The sequence below is a fragment of the Eubalaena glacialis genome, chromosome 5 (assembly GCF_028564815.1).
Source record: "Eubalaena glacialis isolate mEubGla1 chromosome 5, mEubGla1.1.hap2.+ XY, whole genome shotgun sequence".
NCBI lineage: Eukaryota > Metazoa > Chordata > Mammalia > Artiodactyla > Balaenidae > Eubalaena > Eubalaena glacialis.
Genome location: NC_083720.1, coordinates 109,693,821 through 109,710,079, shown reverse-complemented (window position 1 = coordinate 109,710,079; position 16,259 = coordinate 109,693,821). Strand labels below are relative to the sequence as shown.

At 37.6% G+C, this 16,259-nt stretch overlaps 1 protein-coding gene across 3 annotated transcripts in view; it reads right to left on the bottom strand.

The window, feature by feature from the left end:
- The window catches only part of KLHL2 (kelch like family member 2), a 127,931-nt gene that overhangs the window by 14,795 nt on the left and 96,877 nt on the right, over positions 1-16,259 (bottom strand). For 2 of the 3 annotated variants that reach the window (XM_061191570.1, XM_061191572.1), the window contains 4 exons: positions 11,694-11,803; positions 7,238-7,354; positions 5,901-6,050; positions 817-934 (listed from right to left, as the gene is read on the bottom strand). In XM_061191570.1, coding sequence (XP_061047553.1) covers positions 817-934; positions 5,901-6,050; positions 7,238-7,354; positions 11,694-11,803 — 495 coding nt within the window. The remainder of the gene's footprint in view (positions 1-816; positions 935-5,900; positions 6,051-7,237; positions 7,355-11,693; positions 11,804-16,259) is intronic. The other variant, XM_061191571.1, reaches the window with a different exon arrangement.

Here is a 16,259-nt window from a genome sequence, read left to right as displayed (position 1 = left end):
TGGAAGTAATAATTGGTATATCTTCCTTGCATACTCTTTTAATCATTAATTCTAGTTCTAGAGTTTTATCCCACTAAAATATATTAGCATACATACATAATAATGTATGTATAAGGAATTCACTGCAGTACTATTTATAACATAAGATTAAAAACAATTTTAATGTTCAATTAAAAACTAGTAAAAATTATACTACATCCAGATCCCTGTCCAACATACTAGACAGCTCGAAAGGAATGAGTTAACTCTATGCTGTTATGTAACAGTTTCTAGGATATATTGTTAAAGGACTACCATGATAGAAATGTTCTGTTCCACTTAGAACTCATTTGCTATGGGAGCTATGATTTATGGATCCAGGTTTGAGTCACAGGAAGAATCCTTAGAATTTGCAACTGCCCCTTCTGATCACAGTTTTGGATAAATAAAGTCTATTTCAACAAATGTTTGTAAAACAGATGCTTGGAAAAAGGAAACTGTGGCTTATTAGCTAAGTCAGGAATCTCTTAGAATTAAGGGTCCCAACCTAAAGAATTCTCAACACTTCAGCAAAGGTAACTGGGAAAATATGCAGCAAATTGCTAGCTACTCCACTTTATACTAGAGAATCAGAAAAATATGTAAATTGAAGACAGAGCAGCTATCCCCATCGATGTCTTATGAGTTGCACGGTGCTCCTCAATCACTCTGTAATCACATGGCTATTTTAATCAAAGCTTTTCCAATAAAGATTCTTCTAGTTAATAAAATAAGACCTGAGACAGAAGCTCCCAATGACCCAGCAATAGGGAAATGACCGCAATGCATGATGCTTACCTGCCCTACATCTCCTGGAAGGCAATTCTGCTACTTGGTGCCATCGTTCTTCTTTGAAGTCATAGCATTCCACACTGCGGATAGCCTTTGGTGCTTGGCCCCCAACCACCACCATTAACTGCAAGGGCAGAAGTAGAGGCACTTGAACCAACAACTACTGCATATTCAGGGATTTAAAATGTCTTACAAAGACAATGACGTGGAGAATATTAGGATGAAGATGGTAGGGGGAGCTGGGGGAAAACAACCACCTCATCAACATTTAATAAACATCAACAAAGGGGACACATGTACGTTAGAACTACAGTTCTATTTTCTAGCACATTTAGTCAAAAATAAGGATATCAGAAACTAAGTTTCTGATCCTTCAAGCAAAAGCAGTATTTAAGCCAAAAACAGCAGGCAGTCAGCACTGGCAAGGCTGCAGTGTCATAGGGCTTGCTATAAACTAGATCCCAGCTTTGTAAGGACCAGGGATTAGATCTCCACAATCTAGGAAAGCAGACAGAAGTGAAATTTATGTTAGGGGGTAGGTGAGATGAAAAGGACAATAAGGTATTAAAGAAAGATGGAAGAAGGAAAAAAAAACCTATTGAAAAAGGAGGACTAATTGAATTGTTCACAAGAGAGCACAGATTCCCAGATGTCAAGTAAAGAGACCTCCCTGGATGCCCCACAAATAAAACAACCAAGAGGACAGATAATGGAGATACTAGAAATCATAACGAATGAATGAACAACAGTCCAGCACTGAGAATAAGTGAGGTCGATAAACTTCTTCAATTCAATCCAACAACTATTTATTAAGTGCCTATCTTCCATATTTGATCAGAACTGTGCTAAGATGTTCTACATAAGAAATGTAAGACAGGGTCTCTACCCCCAAGAACTATTAGATATCACTAAGGAGACAAGACTCTAAAGTACTTCAAGAACTATATACAATTATATGTGACCAGAAAGCTATGATTGGTTATAGACATTAATTGCTATTCCTGATCAGAAAATGAAACATAGCCATAATTTAGTGAAAGCTTCCTGGAGGGAGTGGAACCTTGAGAGATAGATGGGATTTAGCAATCAATGTGTTTGTCTTTTAATGAGTGTAAGTGGGCACACTGGGCACTCTTTGGAAACACTGAAAACACAGCTGTCAATTCAGAAGAACGTAAAAGTTAATGATGTCACGTGTAGAACACTGTAAAGAATGGCAAGGACCTGTCAAGGGAAAAGTGAGATGACAGGAAAAACGGATGTTCAAAAGAAACAAAAAATCAAAACAAACAGAAGATGGAATGACTCATGCATACAAAAAGGGAAGGTTTGCAACCTTGACTGAGCAACGACCTACCTGTACTTGGAACTATAGAAAGATGGGTACACAGAAATCAGAATAAATCTTGTTTCTAAAAAGAAGCCTATTTTAGTAATTTATTTACTGGAAAGTATAAAGAATTTTAAAGGTCTTAAAAAGAAGACTGAATGTAGCACAGTTATATAATTTTTTTCAGACCTGCCATTCCTCTAGTGTTGAATACAAATAAATAAAAGGAAGAATTAACAAAGAAAATCTGCAATATCCTTCCCTCCTAATCCCAAAGGGAAAAAAGGGAGGGGCAAGGTTATGAAATCACAGAGGTGCAACAGACAGTAAGATCAATCCTGTATCTAGAGGTCTACAGAAGACCTACCTGTGCTTAACTTTTAAACTCTGCCCGGCAGTTAGACAACAGTTGAAAGAGGTTTGGTTAACATCTCTGATGAAGATCAGTTTAAAAAAATCTCTGAAGGGAATACTTTTCAAATAATCCTTGAGAAACAATACAGTTTATTAGATTTCATGATTCTCAACTATGAATCTTGTGATTTCCACACAATAGTTCACTTCTTGTAGATCAAAATGAGGATGGAAGGGAATATGTGCTACCGAATATAGAGAAAGGTAGTAATATCTGTCCTTTACTCACCCAAGAGAAGTAAAATGGGGTGAGGATTTGGAACTCCAGGAATCAGAGATAATGGGGAAAGGAAGAATGTATAATGGGAAGACAAGAGCAGGAGAGCAGGGATATTTGTATGAGATCAAGAGACGGTGATAAAAACCACTGTGCTACTAGCATCGAAAGAGGTGTCATGACTCTGACACCCCAATTATTTGTGACACCTGATCTGAGAAACATCATACTAGTTTATGCTAATGCAAAGGAATAGAAAACTGGGAAGACATTTGTATGGAAAAGTTAAATGTGATGTATTTAAGGAAGGCAAGAGGTCGGGAGTTACACAAATTCAAGTGACCATCCTGAAATGTAGATCAATTAAACTTTGTTCTTTCATTTTCTTCACTTATTAAATATTAGTTTAAAATTGCCTCCTGAAATACCAAGTTTCATAATTTTCCAACTGGAAATCTTAATAGATATCCCGGGTAAAAAAAAAGAAAAATATATATACAGAAATAATAAGATAGCATTTGTAAAAATACAGATTCCAAAGATAAAAAGAAGCTAACAACAAAGCACAGTAGCAAAACATATACAGTTTTTCATTATACTGTCCAAATCCAAGAGTGCCTTACACAATCGCAAGACGGTTTACTGACGATACAAAACTAATACCTGAGATATAAAAAGATCTTTCATGCAAATTAGTATGCATCCACAGAATCAGAGCCTAATTAGTCACTGTCATGGTAGAAACATTATCTATTATTCCAGCATTGCTACCACATTTTGTCTCATAGGTCTTACCACGATTATGATATGTCAGCAAGAGAAATTAATCTTTGCCTCATTCTTACCTACCTATTTAGAATTAATCTTGAGTACAACCACTCTAAAATGACAAACAGTGCTATTGAAAAAAGTGTCCAACACAAGCACTTTTGCAAAAACATGTGCAGATAAATAAACTTTGAGGAGAGACTATGCAAATGCACAATCAGGAGCTGAGTAGCTCCCTGCTACCTGTCAGGTCTGCAACCCTCCTCCCCAGCCACCCTGAGAGAACAGAAGAGAACCTTCATGGATCAGCATACCCACCACAAAATCAGAGCTAAAGAACTGAGAAACTGAAAGTTTAATACAGTTAGGAGGGTCACTCCAAAGCCACAACCTGAGAAGCCCAGAGAGTGTCAACTGAACAGATGATCACAACTCTACATAAGCGAAAATACTTGATAGGATTTTACCAAAGACTCTTTAGAATGTTTTCAAAAGTGACATGCTTATTACAGAAATTAGAAGAGAATTAGTTTTCACTCTAAAGGTTAAGGCATAGCTAAAGATAGCAAAGCTAAAGATGCCAGCAGAGGGAATATGCAAGTTAAGAAGAGATCTTTTACAAATATGAAATGTTTAAAAAGTATTAAAGATAAAACAAGCTATTTAGAAGGAAGTTAAAAAGACCAGCATAAAAGAAATAATAATTCAAATGGGCTAAGGCTATGAACAACTTTTATAAATCTATTTTTTTGTAAGAACAAAAACTGACACCAAATAATATGGACAAATATGAAGTAATGAAGACTTATAGAGATGACTACTTATAAAAGGAGGTAAAAGGGTATTTGGAAAATGTAAACACTTATAAAATCAGCAGACCCAGATGGCATGCATACTAGGGTGTTAAGGGAACTAGCTAATGTACTTACTGAGCCACTTACAATTATTTTTGAAAAATCTTGGAGAACTGAGGAGAGATCAGAAAATTTAAAAACGGCAAATACCAATTTTCAAAATAGGGTAGGAAGTGAGTGCCTTGTAAATACTTTTTAAGTGATAATAATTCTCAGTAAAAATTTAGAATATTTTGAGAAAAGCATTTGAACTTCCAGGAGCCTATGAAATGATGAGTAACACGCAGAGGGATGTTAAAAAAAAAATCATGCCAAATTTGAATCTATATAGATCCTGAATCTCAATAGATGTTATATGCCAAATTATTTACTTTTTGGCTTACATAATAAACATAATCATATAGACTGAAACTTCCTACAAATGGACTATGTTGGTAAGTGGGTATTTCTAATGAGGTATCACCAGGGAGAGCACTAAAGTCCATTTTAAATTAAAATATTTACTAATGATCTAGAAAAAAGGAGGGAGTAGCACACTGGCAAAATACAGTTGGTTCTAAATTGAGAACTCTTGTTAACACTGGGCAAAACAGAAAAACACTACTAATATGGATTTGAAGCAATTAAAATGTAGACTCCAAAAAAAAATAAAATTGAAAAAACACTAAATAAAAGCATTAAAGTGAAAGAATTTAAAAGATTTAATTTAATGGAAAGATAAAGTAATAACTAAAGGTGATATAAGAAAACAGTGGATAACAGATTAAGTCTTATTTCTTAATTCATCATTGCCCCAAACACACATGAGAGCTAAAAATCAATACATAAATAAAAGCATTACATTATGGGTCATTCTGATTAGACCATACACAAAATGGTGCTTAAAGTGCTGGTCTCCTAGTACTGTAAAGATGCAAACAGAGCAGAAGGAACTGCAAACAGAGAGACAGAGATGAGGGGTTATTCGTAAGGAAAATTAAATCAGTAAGACGTGAATGGCTTCAACGAAAAAGATAAAGGTAGAATATGAACTTTCACAGAGGAATTACATGAACACTGGAGATCTGGGAAAACATATGGAAAATCTACACTGAAATGACTATGTATGATGTGTGAGTGAACCATCAAATAGTACACAACAGACAATAGGAAGAAACAAAAAGAACAAGCTAGCATCCTAAGTTCTTAGCAATTCTGTGAAACTAGTCGGTTCTCAGTTATTATCCAAACATGTAGCTTACAAAGAAACCTTTGTAAAGAGCTAAAAAAAACTCAGAAGGGACAAATACCAGTTGCCTCTGTTCCAGAAGAGTGACATCAAGTGGTTTATAACGATTAAGTGAGTCAAACAATCCCCACCCTCCACAGACAAAATCAATAGAGAAGTTGAATTATATACACTTCAATGAATTCCTGGGCACATGGAAAATCAGATGAGTAAAATATTAACAGCCTCACTATGGGCCTTTCAGATGAGGTAGTAACAAGTATGAACAGCAGATCCTACTTTGGGAAGGTTCATGGGTGTCCTCAGTCGGGTCCGGACACTCTTCATTAATATACGCTGCTCTGTTGGTAGCAGATGATACTTCATAGCTTCAATGAGGTAATCTTTGCAAGCACTGCTGTTCTTCACCAGTGCTTCTTCCTCAACCCTCTGGAAGAAGAAATCAGACCCACCCCATGAGGGGATAGCTACTTCATGATAAGACTGACAAAGAAACAAGTAAAGTAGAGGAAAAAAGCAATAACTATCCTCCCTGGTTCAGTCTAAAAGTCACAGAGGAAAGTTTATAAATATCACTAAAAGAAAAGTAAATGATGCCCCCAAATGCTCAAGTATCTGGTCTGCAGAGCAAAGTATTTATAAGTAATAAAGAAGAATTGCAATGAAAATTATATACTTCAATGTCAGCTACAGAATAATCTTTGGATAATATTATGTTCACCTATTTGTTATCTTTAAACACTAAGCCAAATAGTAAGAAAAATAAGAAAATTTAGATAATGAGTCCTTCAGGTGGGGGAGGAAATATTTACAAATTAAAGACGTCTTTTTAAAACACAAATAAAATATCCAGAAAAGGAATTCAAAATACTTTATAACAATGTGCCTACACCACAAATAAAACTTGTCCTTCCTATCCCTGACATCAAGTGCAGGACAGATTTTTTCTGTTCATTTTCTTAAAGGCAGAGCACCAATGATTACACAGATTACCACAAATTATGAGGCTTCAAGAAATTCTAAAATGATCAGCTCTAATCTCCTAATAAAGAAATGTTTCATTAGATGGTTTCAATTATAAATTAAAATGTTGAAATGTTCCTAGTAGAATGTTAATAATAAAACAATAAATTTAAAATTGTTCAGAGACCACTAAAGATCCATTTATTGCTATTTATTTCAAATAACCTGGTTTTCCTCAGTTTAGAAGTAAAGACAGAAACCAAATGCAAGCCACTGAAACTGTGAAGGAAAATTAAACAGTATTTGGGTCGAACGTCAAAATTCCATTTCTACAGAGCAGTCAGAGCAGGCTATCAAAAGGAAAGCAAAGGAGATGCAGAGCAGTGACACAGAGCCACAAATGCATTTATTTACATGTACTTAAGTCACCACAAATACTGCCTCCATAAGCTCTAGTACTTGCTTACTCAAATCAGAAATAGGGAAGAAGCAAACCTGTAAGACTGGGAACTGCCCCAAGAGTTAGCAGCTGCCAAGGACAGCAGGTGCGTTTACTGCTCTCTGCCTAGTTACCACTGTGTAACAGGAATCTACATGCTGTCAGCCCAGTGACATGGAGTAGGTGTACTCATGTGTTTTGCAAATGCTTTTACCTGAACTAAATATTCCCGAGGAAGCAAAGGTAATCGTACATGTTCCATCAGCCGAGCCATAAATTCTTGCCTTACATCCTTGTCATGATTCACCCAAGCTATTACTGCTTCAAATACCTTGCCGAAAATACAGGGGAAAGAAAAATAAGTAATGAGTTATGTACCAAGGCATCTGAATAAAATACAATATTACATTTTATACACAACTCTTGCTAAGACATCCAAGTTTAATCCATGGCTCAAGTTTTTCAAATCCTGACTTATGATACACTTGAAAAGTACATCCACTCCATTTCTTTCTTTGCTTTTTATTTTTTTCATTTGGTACTTAGCATGTACTTAATTTAAGAGGTACTCTCAGGAACTTTTAGATAACACAGTATTGTTAATTGTTAGTCACATTAGGTCTCTAGAACTTTTTCATCTTATAACTAGAAGTTTGTACCCTTTGACCAACATCTCCCCGATTCCCCTACTCCCAGCCCCTGGTAACCACCACTCAACTCTCTTTTTATGTGTTTGACTTTTGAGTCTGCATATAAGTGAGATGATACAGTATTTGTCTTTCTCTGACTTATTTCACTTAGCATAATGCCCTCAAGGTCCATCCATGTTGTCACAAAAGGCAGGATTTCCTTCTTTTTATGGCTGAGTAATATTCCATTGTGTGTATATAGCACCTCTCTATCCATTCATTCAGGATATTTCCACATCTTGGTTATTGTGAAAAATGCTGCAGCCAACACAGCAATACAGGTATCTCTTCAAGATTCTGTTTTTATTTCCTTTGGATAAATACTCAGAAGTGGGACTGCTGGGTCATATGGTAGATCTACTTTTAATTTAGTAGGTACTTTAATAAATACTGTAGTACCTTTACGTATTTAGTGAGTACTTTTTGCTGGGTATTTACTACGTATTTCATGAAGTACATTATCTAATCTTCTTGAACTTGAGTGGTAGCGGTGATAATTTGATGATATATGATCTAATTCATTGTTGACAACCTTTCCAAATTGAATTTGGTTCTACTTACCTAGATTTAAATCTAAAGTCCCTTTTGAATAAAGCACCCAAAATAATAAAGCAAAGTGATATCTGGAATGAAAATCATGTACTCTTAGCAACAACTCATTTTTTGGCTTTTTCTTTGGGTTTACAAACAAATGTTCGACCATATACTTCTAAATCAAGGATCTGCAGAATAGATTAACTCTCTTTTGTCACAACAGTAGAATGTATTAAAATATAATATTTTATATTAAAAATAATCAAAATAATAAGGGCATTACAACATATACCTATGAGAAAGCTAATAAGCTATTATGAAGACAGTATTTGACTACATAATTTCCTTCCAGACTGATGAATATACAACCCAGTAATCTTTAAAGGGTTGTAGAAAATGTTTGATGATATGTAAATGAATAACTGGGAAGCAATAAATAGGTTATTTTGATGCAGGTATAGAGCAAGAAGCTAAAAATAATCTACATTATAATTAATGAGCCTCTTTAATTCATGCAGTCACCAAGTACCTCTATGTGCCAGATGCTAGAAGATAAAGAGGGTCCTGTCAATTCTATCTGCTAACTATTTCTCAGCTCTGTCTTCTCTTCTCCACCCCTCTTTCTACCACCCTATACCAGATCCTATTGCTCACTGGTAACTTCAACATCCTCCTATCTGACCCTCACCCCACTTTTGGTCCAGTCTGCACACCACCACTTTGGAGCTAGTCTCCAAAAATGGTCCCTAATAAACCACTTCTCTGGTATCCACACCTTATGTAGTAACCTCCCACAGGAATCTAAGCTGGCCCTGTGTAACCAACAGAAGGTTGTGGAGGCAGTGCTGTGGCGTTTCTGAAGCTGGGTCATAAGCTGCCTCTGGTCTCTTGAAATGTTCATTTGGGGGAAGCCAGGTGTCATGTAAAAAGTCTGATTACTGGAGATGAGATGCTATGAGACCCAAGCCAGTCATAGAGAGGAAGGGGGGGTGGGGAGGGTGAGATACCAACCAGTACCTCGCCCAGGAGCCAGATAAGTGAGTGAAGGAACCATCCTGGGTGTTCCAGAAACATAAGATGCCATGTGCAGAGGGACTGAAGCCTTGGGTATGTGGCTCCAGTAGAATAATGCCACCTGTCAAGCCAACCCAGCTGAAGCCCCAGGCACTGCAGAGCAGAGACAAGCTGTCCCTATGTGCCCTGCATGAATTCTGCCCACAGGCTGTGAGCATAACGACATGGTTGTTTTATGTCCCTACATTTTGGGGTGGTTGTTATGCAGCAGTAGAAAACCAGAACAGCCTCCGTGACATTTCTATAGTGAAGGCATTATCATGGCACTCTTCTACTGATTAGAACCCTTCGGAGGCTCTTCATTACCAGGATAAAGTCAATTTTTTAAAAAAAATTTTATTTATTTTTGGCTGTGTTGGGTCTTCGTTGCTGTGCGCGGGCTTTCTCTAGCTGTGGCGAGCAGGGGCTACTCTTCATTGCGGTGCACGGGCTTCTTGTTGTGGCTTCTCTTGTTGTGGAGCATGGGCTCTAGGTGCGCGGGCTTCAGTAGTTGTGGCACACGGGCTCAGTAATTGTGTCATGCAGGGTCTAGAAAGCAGGCTTAGTAGTCGTGGTGCACGGGCTTAGCTGCTCTGCTGCATGTGGGATCTTCCTGGACCAGGGCTTGAATCCGTGTCCCCTGCACTGGCAGGCAGATTCCTATCCACTGCGCCACCAGGGAAGTCCAAGTCAATTTTCTTTAACATGGCTGAGAAGGTATTTTATGTCATCTTCCCACCTTATCTCCTACTACTGTGCCAAACATACTGTAAACTCTAATTGTACTGAACTAAAAGAATGCAATCATTCTTTCACAGCTCTTTACACTTACATATTCAGTTCCCTCTACCTGGGCTGCCCTTCTCCTTCCCACCCATCCTTGTTTCCCTGGCAAACTCATACGCACTTTTAAAACCTTGGATCATATATCTGAGCCACACTGAACTCCAATCTGTATCCAAGGAATGATTAAAGGCTCCTTCTGGACCCTCTACAGCATTCTGTGATCATTTATTACCCCACTGGTTGTCCCTGTAGTCATGAGTAAAGGATTTTATTTTGTCAATCTTCTTGTATGTAGGACTCCATGGCAGTGTCTGGTACACAGTAGGCACTCAACACACATCTATTAAACATGAATAGTAGTGTCTTCCTCTCCTCTATATTTCTGGGGTGTTAAGATTATACATTTCACAACCACTTTCACATATTTTTTTATTTGGTAAATATTATAAGAAATGTGTCTTTTTGCCCCCAAGCAGTATGAATATCCTTGAGGAAAAGAACAACAAAGTTTATACAACAAATCACACAAAGGAAAAACTCAAGTTTCACTTCCTCCAAACACTGCAGGTTCATAAGCTTTTGCCCCGATTCCCACAAGCTACAAAACCTACCCAAAGAATAAAACCCACTGAGAAGCTTCTCCCTCCACCGATACAAAAGGTGCAGGTGGCTGAAAAAGGCAACCCCAACTTCGGAGAGACAGGCTACAACCAGACAAAGCAGCTGCACAGGGCTCTGGAAGGGGGGAAGGACACATGGGGAGGGTGGGGTGTAAGCTGCAGGGGCACATCTGAAGGAAGAGGTCAGTCTGGAACTAGCTAAACTTTGTCACCTGGGTGACTTTGTCCAACTCACATGATGGTGAAATTACTTTGGTTTGAGAATATTATGTTTATTTATTTATTTATTTTTAAAGTGGCTTCTTTTTATTAATTTATTTATTTATTTTTGGCTGCGTTGGGTCTTCGTTGTTGCACGCAGCCTTTCTCTAGTTGTGTTGAGCGGGGGCTACTCTTTGTTGCGGTGCGTGGGCTTCTCATTGCGGTGGCTTCTCTTGTTGAGGAGCACGGGCTCTAGGCATGCAGGCTTCAGTAGTTGTGGCACACGGGCTCAGTAGTTTTGGCTCATGGGCTCTTGAGCGCAGGCTCAGTAGTTGTGGCGCACGGGCTTAGTTGCTCCACGGCATGTGGGATCTTCCTGGACCAGGGCTTGAACCCATGTCCCCTGCATTGGCAGGCGGATTCTTAACCACTGTGCCACCAGGGAAGTCTGAGAATATTATGTTTAGATTACAATTTTTCCAGGTATCTAGCTGTGAGAAGAAACCCAGTTCCCCAAAGGCCCTCTGTTTCAGATAGTTCAATGTATGCAAGCTCTTGCTGTGGGGTCAAGCACAAAACTCTGGTGTCTAACCATTTGGGGAAGCTCCTAAGGAATGAGAACACAGTTATTTACACAACCAACAAGTCAACTAGCAGAGTTTCTCAACTTCCAGATCAAAGATCACTGGCTGTCACTACACATACAGGATCACAAAGTTAAAAAACAAAGCGAAAGAAAGGAAAAATACTATATCACTGTACACTGGAAAAAGAAAAATACACTTACCTTCTCTTCTGAAGAAATGGTAAGTTTGTCACTTGAGATTAAGCTGCACACTTGTTCAATGCCAAGGTTGAGAAATTCTTCACTAAGTACGACATCTGCAAAATGTTGCTCTGTTTGGAGGTTACAAAGAAAACCCATTAATGCCCCATTCTATTACCATAGTTTCAAACTGCTTAAAAAAGAAGAGGTTTTTCCTAATCTAACCCATGAAGGAGAAAACCAAGTGTACTTCCTTAAGGCAAGAACTAACAAGACAAACCCAAACAAACTCTCCTGGGGAAGTGGTCTGTACTTGAGTGACAAAGTGGAAGCACAGGCAGGAAGGTAGCCTTACTGTACGCTAGGCTGAATCACTTCTGTTTTATAAGGGGGCGTTTTAGAGTTAAACATCTATCTATTCCTTTTCTGGTAATAAGACTATCAGTGTTGAAATTTGTAAAACCTTTTGATTACATAAATCAGATAAAGTACATGGTGTTATTATTCACACACTTAAATGTATTATGTAAAACATTAGAGGGCTTTAGGACATAACGGGGTAAGGAGGGGAAGCTGCTTCAATGGAAAACTAAAGACTAAACAAGGAAATCTTAAATGCTGGTCAGTCTGAATACATAACTCTGAATTCTATGTAAGCAATTTACTTGGGGATCAAGTTACACTATTTTATACCCTCAATTCCTTTCCAGAAACCAGTGAAATTAGTAATTCTTAAAACTGAAAAAGAAATACTTTCTTTGATTTCACAAATATACCCACTCCTCCAAAGGGGGGGAGGGGGTACTATTAGTATAATCAATGACTTAAAAACTTTAAAAAAAATCAACTAATCATTTACAAAGTATCCTTTCCTCCAAATCTAGCTCTTATTTTAAAGCGTGAGCTCACAAGGAAATATGGTGGTCAAATCCCAGCTCTGCCACGTGCTAGTCTGTAAAACCTTGGGCAAGTTTTGTAATTTCTCTAACTCTTGGTTTCCTCATCTGTAAAATGGGGATAATAAAAATACCTTACATAACAAGATTGCTGTGAGGATTAAATAAATTAATGGCTTGTAAGCATCTAGAACTGTGTGTGGTAAAGGGTAAAGACTCAGTAATTTAGCTCTTATTGTATTGTGATCCCTATATTCTAAAGTAAAAATCTGCTAGGAATTCTAGGTATTTTCTAGGTCTTTACAATGAACCATATTCTAATAGTAATTTTTTTCAAAGCCTTTTTTTTCTAAGGTGAAATAAAAGATTCATTTCAAATGTATGTTTCAACATACCATAAAAAGGGTTAGTTGGCGCCCCTTGCAGAGAACACAGAGCAAAGCAATGCCCCCAAGATTGGAGAGATCAACAGGAGAACACAGGGAGCTGCAGCTGATTGAAACAGAGACTCACAAGTGGAAACCGCATGCGAATCAGTGCGAGGGTAGGAAAATCTCAGCGTGGACAACTCTGAGGGTTAAAAACTCCAGGGGGACCCAGTCATAGGGGGATCCCCACAATATTGTGAGATTTCCTCCAGGAGCTCGACCAGGTTTCCACAGTAAATATGAGAGAAGAATCCCCTCTGGCTTCTGGTAGGGGGAGGAGAAATGAAACAATCTGAAATACCCAAAGCAGTCTGTTCTTAATAAGGCCTGCCCTCAGGAGAAACTAGTTAACCAGAGCCTAACTGACCCAAGGAAGGGAAACACCCAACTCCAGCCCACTCCAGCCATCCTGTCCCACCTAGGGAGGGAGAAAGAAACCCGAGAAACATTTGTCAAGTTCACAGTCCAGAGCCATAGGCTCACTAACAAACTGAGACCTAATCATAGGAATACAGAAGGCTTCCCTCCCCACATCTCACTGCCACATCTCTAAAGGCCTGTTTACAGCAGTTCCTTTCACTGGGTACATCATGTCTGGCTACCAAGAAAAAAATTACAAGGCATTCCAAAAGGCAAAGAACACAACTTGAAGAGACAGAGCAAGCATCCAAACCAGACATGGCAGTGATGCTGGATTTATCGAACTGGGAATTTAAAACAACTATGATAAATATGCTCAGAGCTCTAATGGATAAAGCAGACAGCATGCAGGAACAGATGGGCAATGTAAACAGAGAGATGGAAAATTCTAAGAAAAAAGTAAAAAGAAATGCTAGAGATCAAAAACACGGTAAGAAAAATGAAGAATGTCTTTGTTGGGCTGATTAGTAGACTGGACACGGCTGAGGAAGCAACCTCTGAGTTTGAGGAAAATGGTGGATACATGTCATTATACATTGTCAAAACCCACAGAATATACAACACAAGCAGTGAACCATATATACTATGGTCTTCAGTTAATAATAATGTATCAATATTGGCTCATAATCTGTAACGAATGTGCCACACTAATGCAATATGTTAATAAAAGCAGAAACTGTAGGAAGAGGGAGGACACAGGAAGAACTCTCTGCACCGCCCACTCAATTTGTCTATAAAACTACAACTGCTCTAACAAATATTATTAGTTAAAAAAGAATGCACTGATAAAGAACATAAATGATTAATTTGTAACTGAATTTGTAATTAATCAAAAGTCAATGAAAAAAACTAAAATTAGTATTTGAAAAAATACAAACTAAAGATTAAACTTACATTTTTAAGAGATATCTAGTCCTTATAATATTACTTCATAATAGTACTTCAAAACCTAGTGTGAAATTTTTAATAGGATTATAGATTTTAATAAACCATCATGATTAATTACCAAGGTCCTTTCTACATCTGAAATATGATCCTAATAGTTCCTGACCTCACAAGAAGTTTACATAAAAAAATTATTTCAGAAGTTTTTATACATAAAGAAATAAGGAAAAACTTTTTTTCAGTGGTTGGATTTGCTTTTTAAAGAATGAACATAAGAAAAGCATACAGAGATTCTTTGTATTTAAAGTTCCCAAATATTGAGAAATTCATTTTAGTGAAAATTTGGCAAATAGCATATAAACTTAAAAATGTTTATGACAGCAAATTGGAAATTCAAAGATAAATACACAATAGCTACTGAACAAAAGACAAGTGAATATAAACCTCTTTTTCCTAGTCATAAAATATTTTCACTTCCAAACATAGGTCTGTAATGATTTTGCACCAAGTTTCTTTTACAATTTTAAAATCTGAATCAAAGAAAGAGATTACTGGCCTCCCTATACTTTGCATGGGGGAAAAAAATCTCTAGTGGTAACAAACACAACAGAGAGAACATAACTTTTCTATATCATGACTGTATAAGTTACCCTAGACTCTGCCTCATTAATCAGAAAAATGGACTTACAAAAAAACAAACCTGGTGACTTTTTAAAAATAATCAATTACTTAAATTTAGAAGTAAGGGCATTAGTAAACTTTATCCAAAGTCAAGTTTGGGCTCTAAATTCATTGTGTACTCTTTACTAGTGATCAAAGGCGGTTAAGAGGGCAGGAAAAGTAGTCAACTACTACAACTGTACCGTCGACCTTCCCATATCCAGGGCTGTGAAACTCAACTGTATTCATCCTACATCATTTTATACAGGGGACCTGAGTATAGACAGATGTTGGTATCAGCGGGTCTCCTGGAACCAGTCCCCCAAGGATACACAGGGATGATCGTATTGTGAAAACCATAACACAGCTGTTATTCAAACAAATGAACCTGGGGACCCTCACCAATTACAAAAAAACTAGTCTAAATGAAAAGTGGAGAAAGATGAAATGTTCAAGGGAACTTTCATTGTAGAAAGTCATATACATATTTTTAAATAGTTCCAACCCTCACATATGTTCTACTTTCTACCTGAACAACCTCTCCTCCTCAGTAAAATCTTTCGGTATTGGTATCTAATGTTTACCCCTTCACATTAAGCTTTCTTTGGAAAGGTTTTGGCAATTATGTGGAGCAGCACTAAATATGGAGGGCAGTATCTGGCAACATCAGGAGTAAATTAGTTTACTGTAAGGCCTGCCTTTTCTCTATTTATATGAACAGTATGAATCTTCAAATGTTCTGCTGTATTAACTGACAGGCAATTTGGCAGGACTCTTGCTGGTTAATACACCCCAGGCACCCAGACACACCAGATGACTGGCTCAGTCACTGTAAGGCACTCTGGGGCACGAGTGATATTTTAAATGTCTTTGGTTACCCAGGCTTGTCCTGTGAATAATATTCTTAATTTAATGTCACCTAACTTGGGCATTTACTGATCTTTCCCACTAAACCTGAAGATTCCACCTACCTACCTACCTACAACAATTCACATAATTTATATGGCCTGACTTCATCCCACACACCAGCAGAACTCACGGTTATCCTAGGGCCATCATCCCTGGCCCAACCCTCACTGTTTCCAGAACAGCATACGCTTGACACTGCCAACTGTCTGCTATTTTATATGTTCTGAAGCCTTGGTCTCCAGATCCTATTGTTTCTTATCAGTCCATGCTTGCTCTGCATGATCCTACCAACCTTAAAACTTTAACCAATTCACTCAGTATCAAACTAAAAACATTAAAAGTAGCATCCATTCTTTTTGATGTGATGGTAAATAGGATTATTTCCTTAA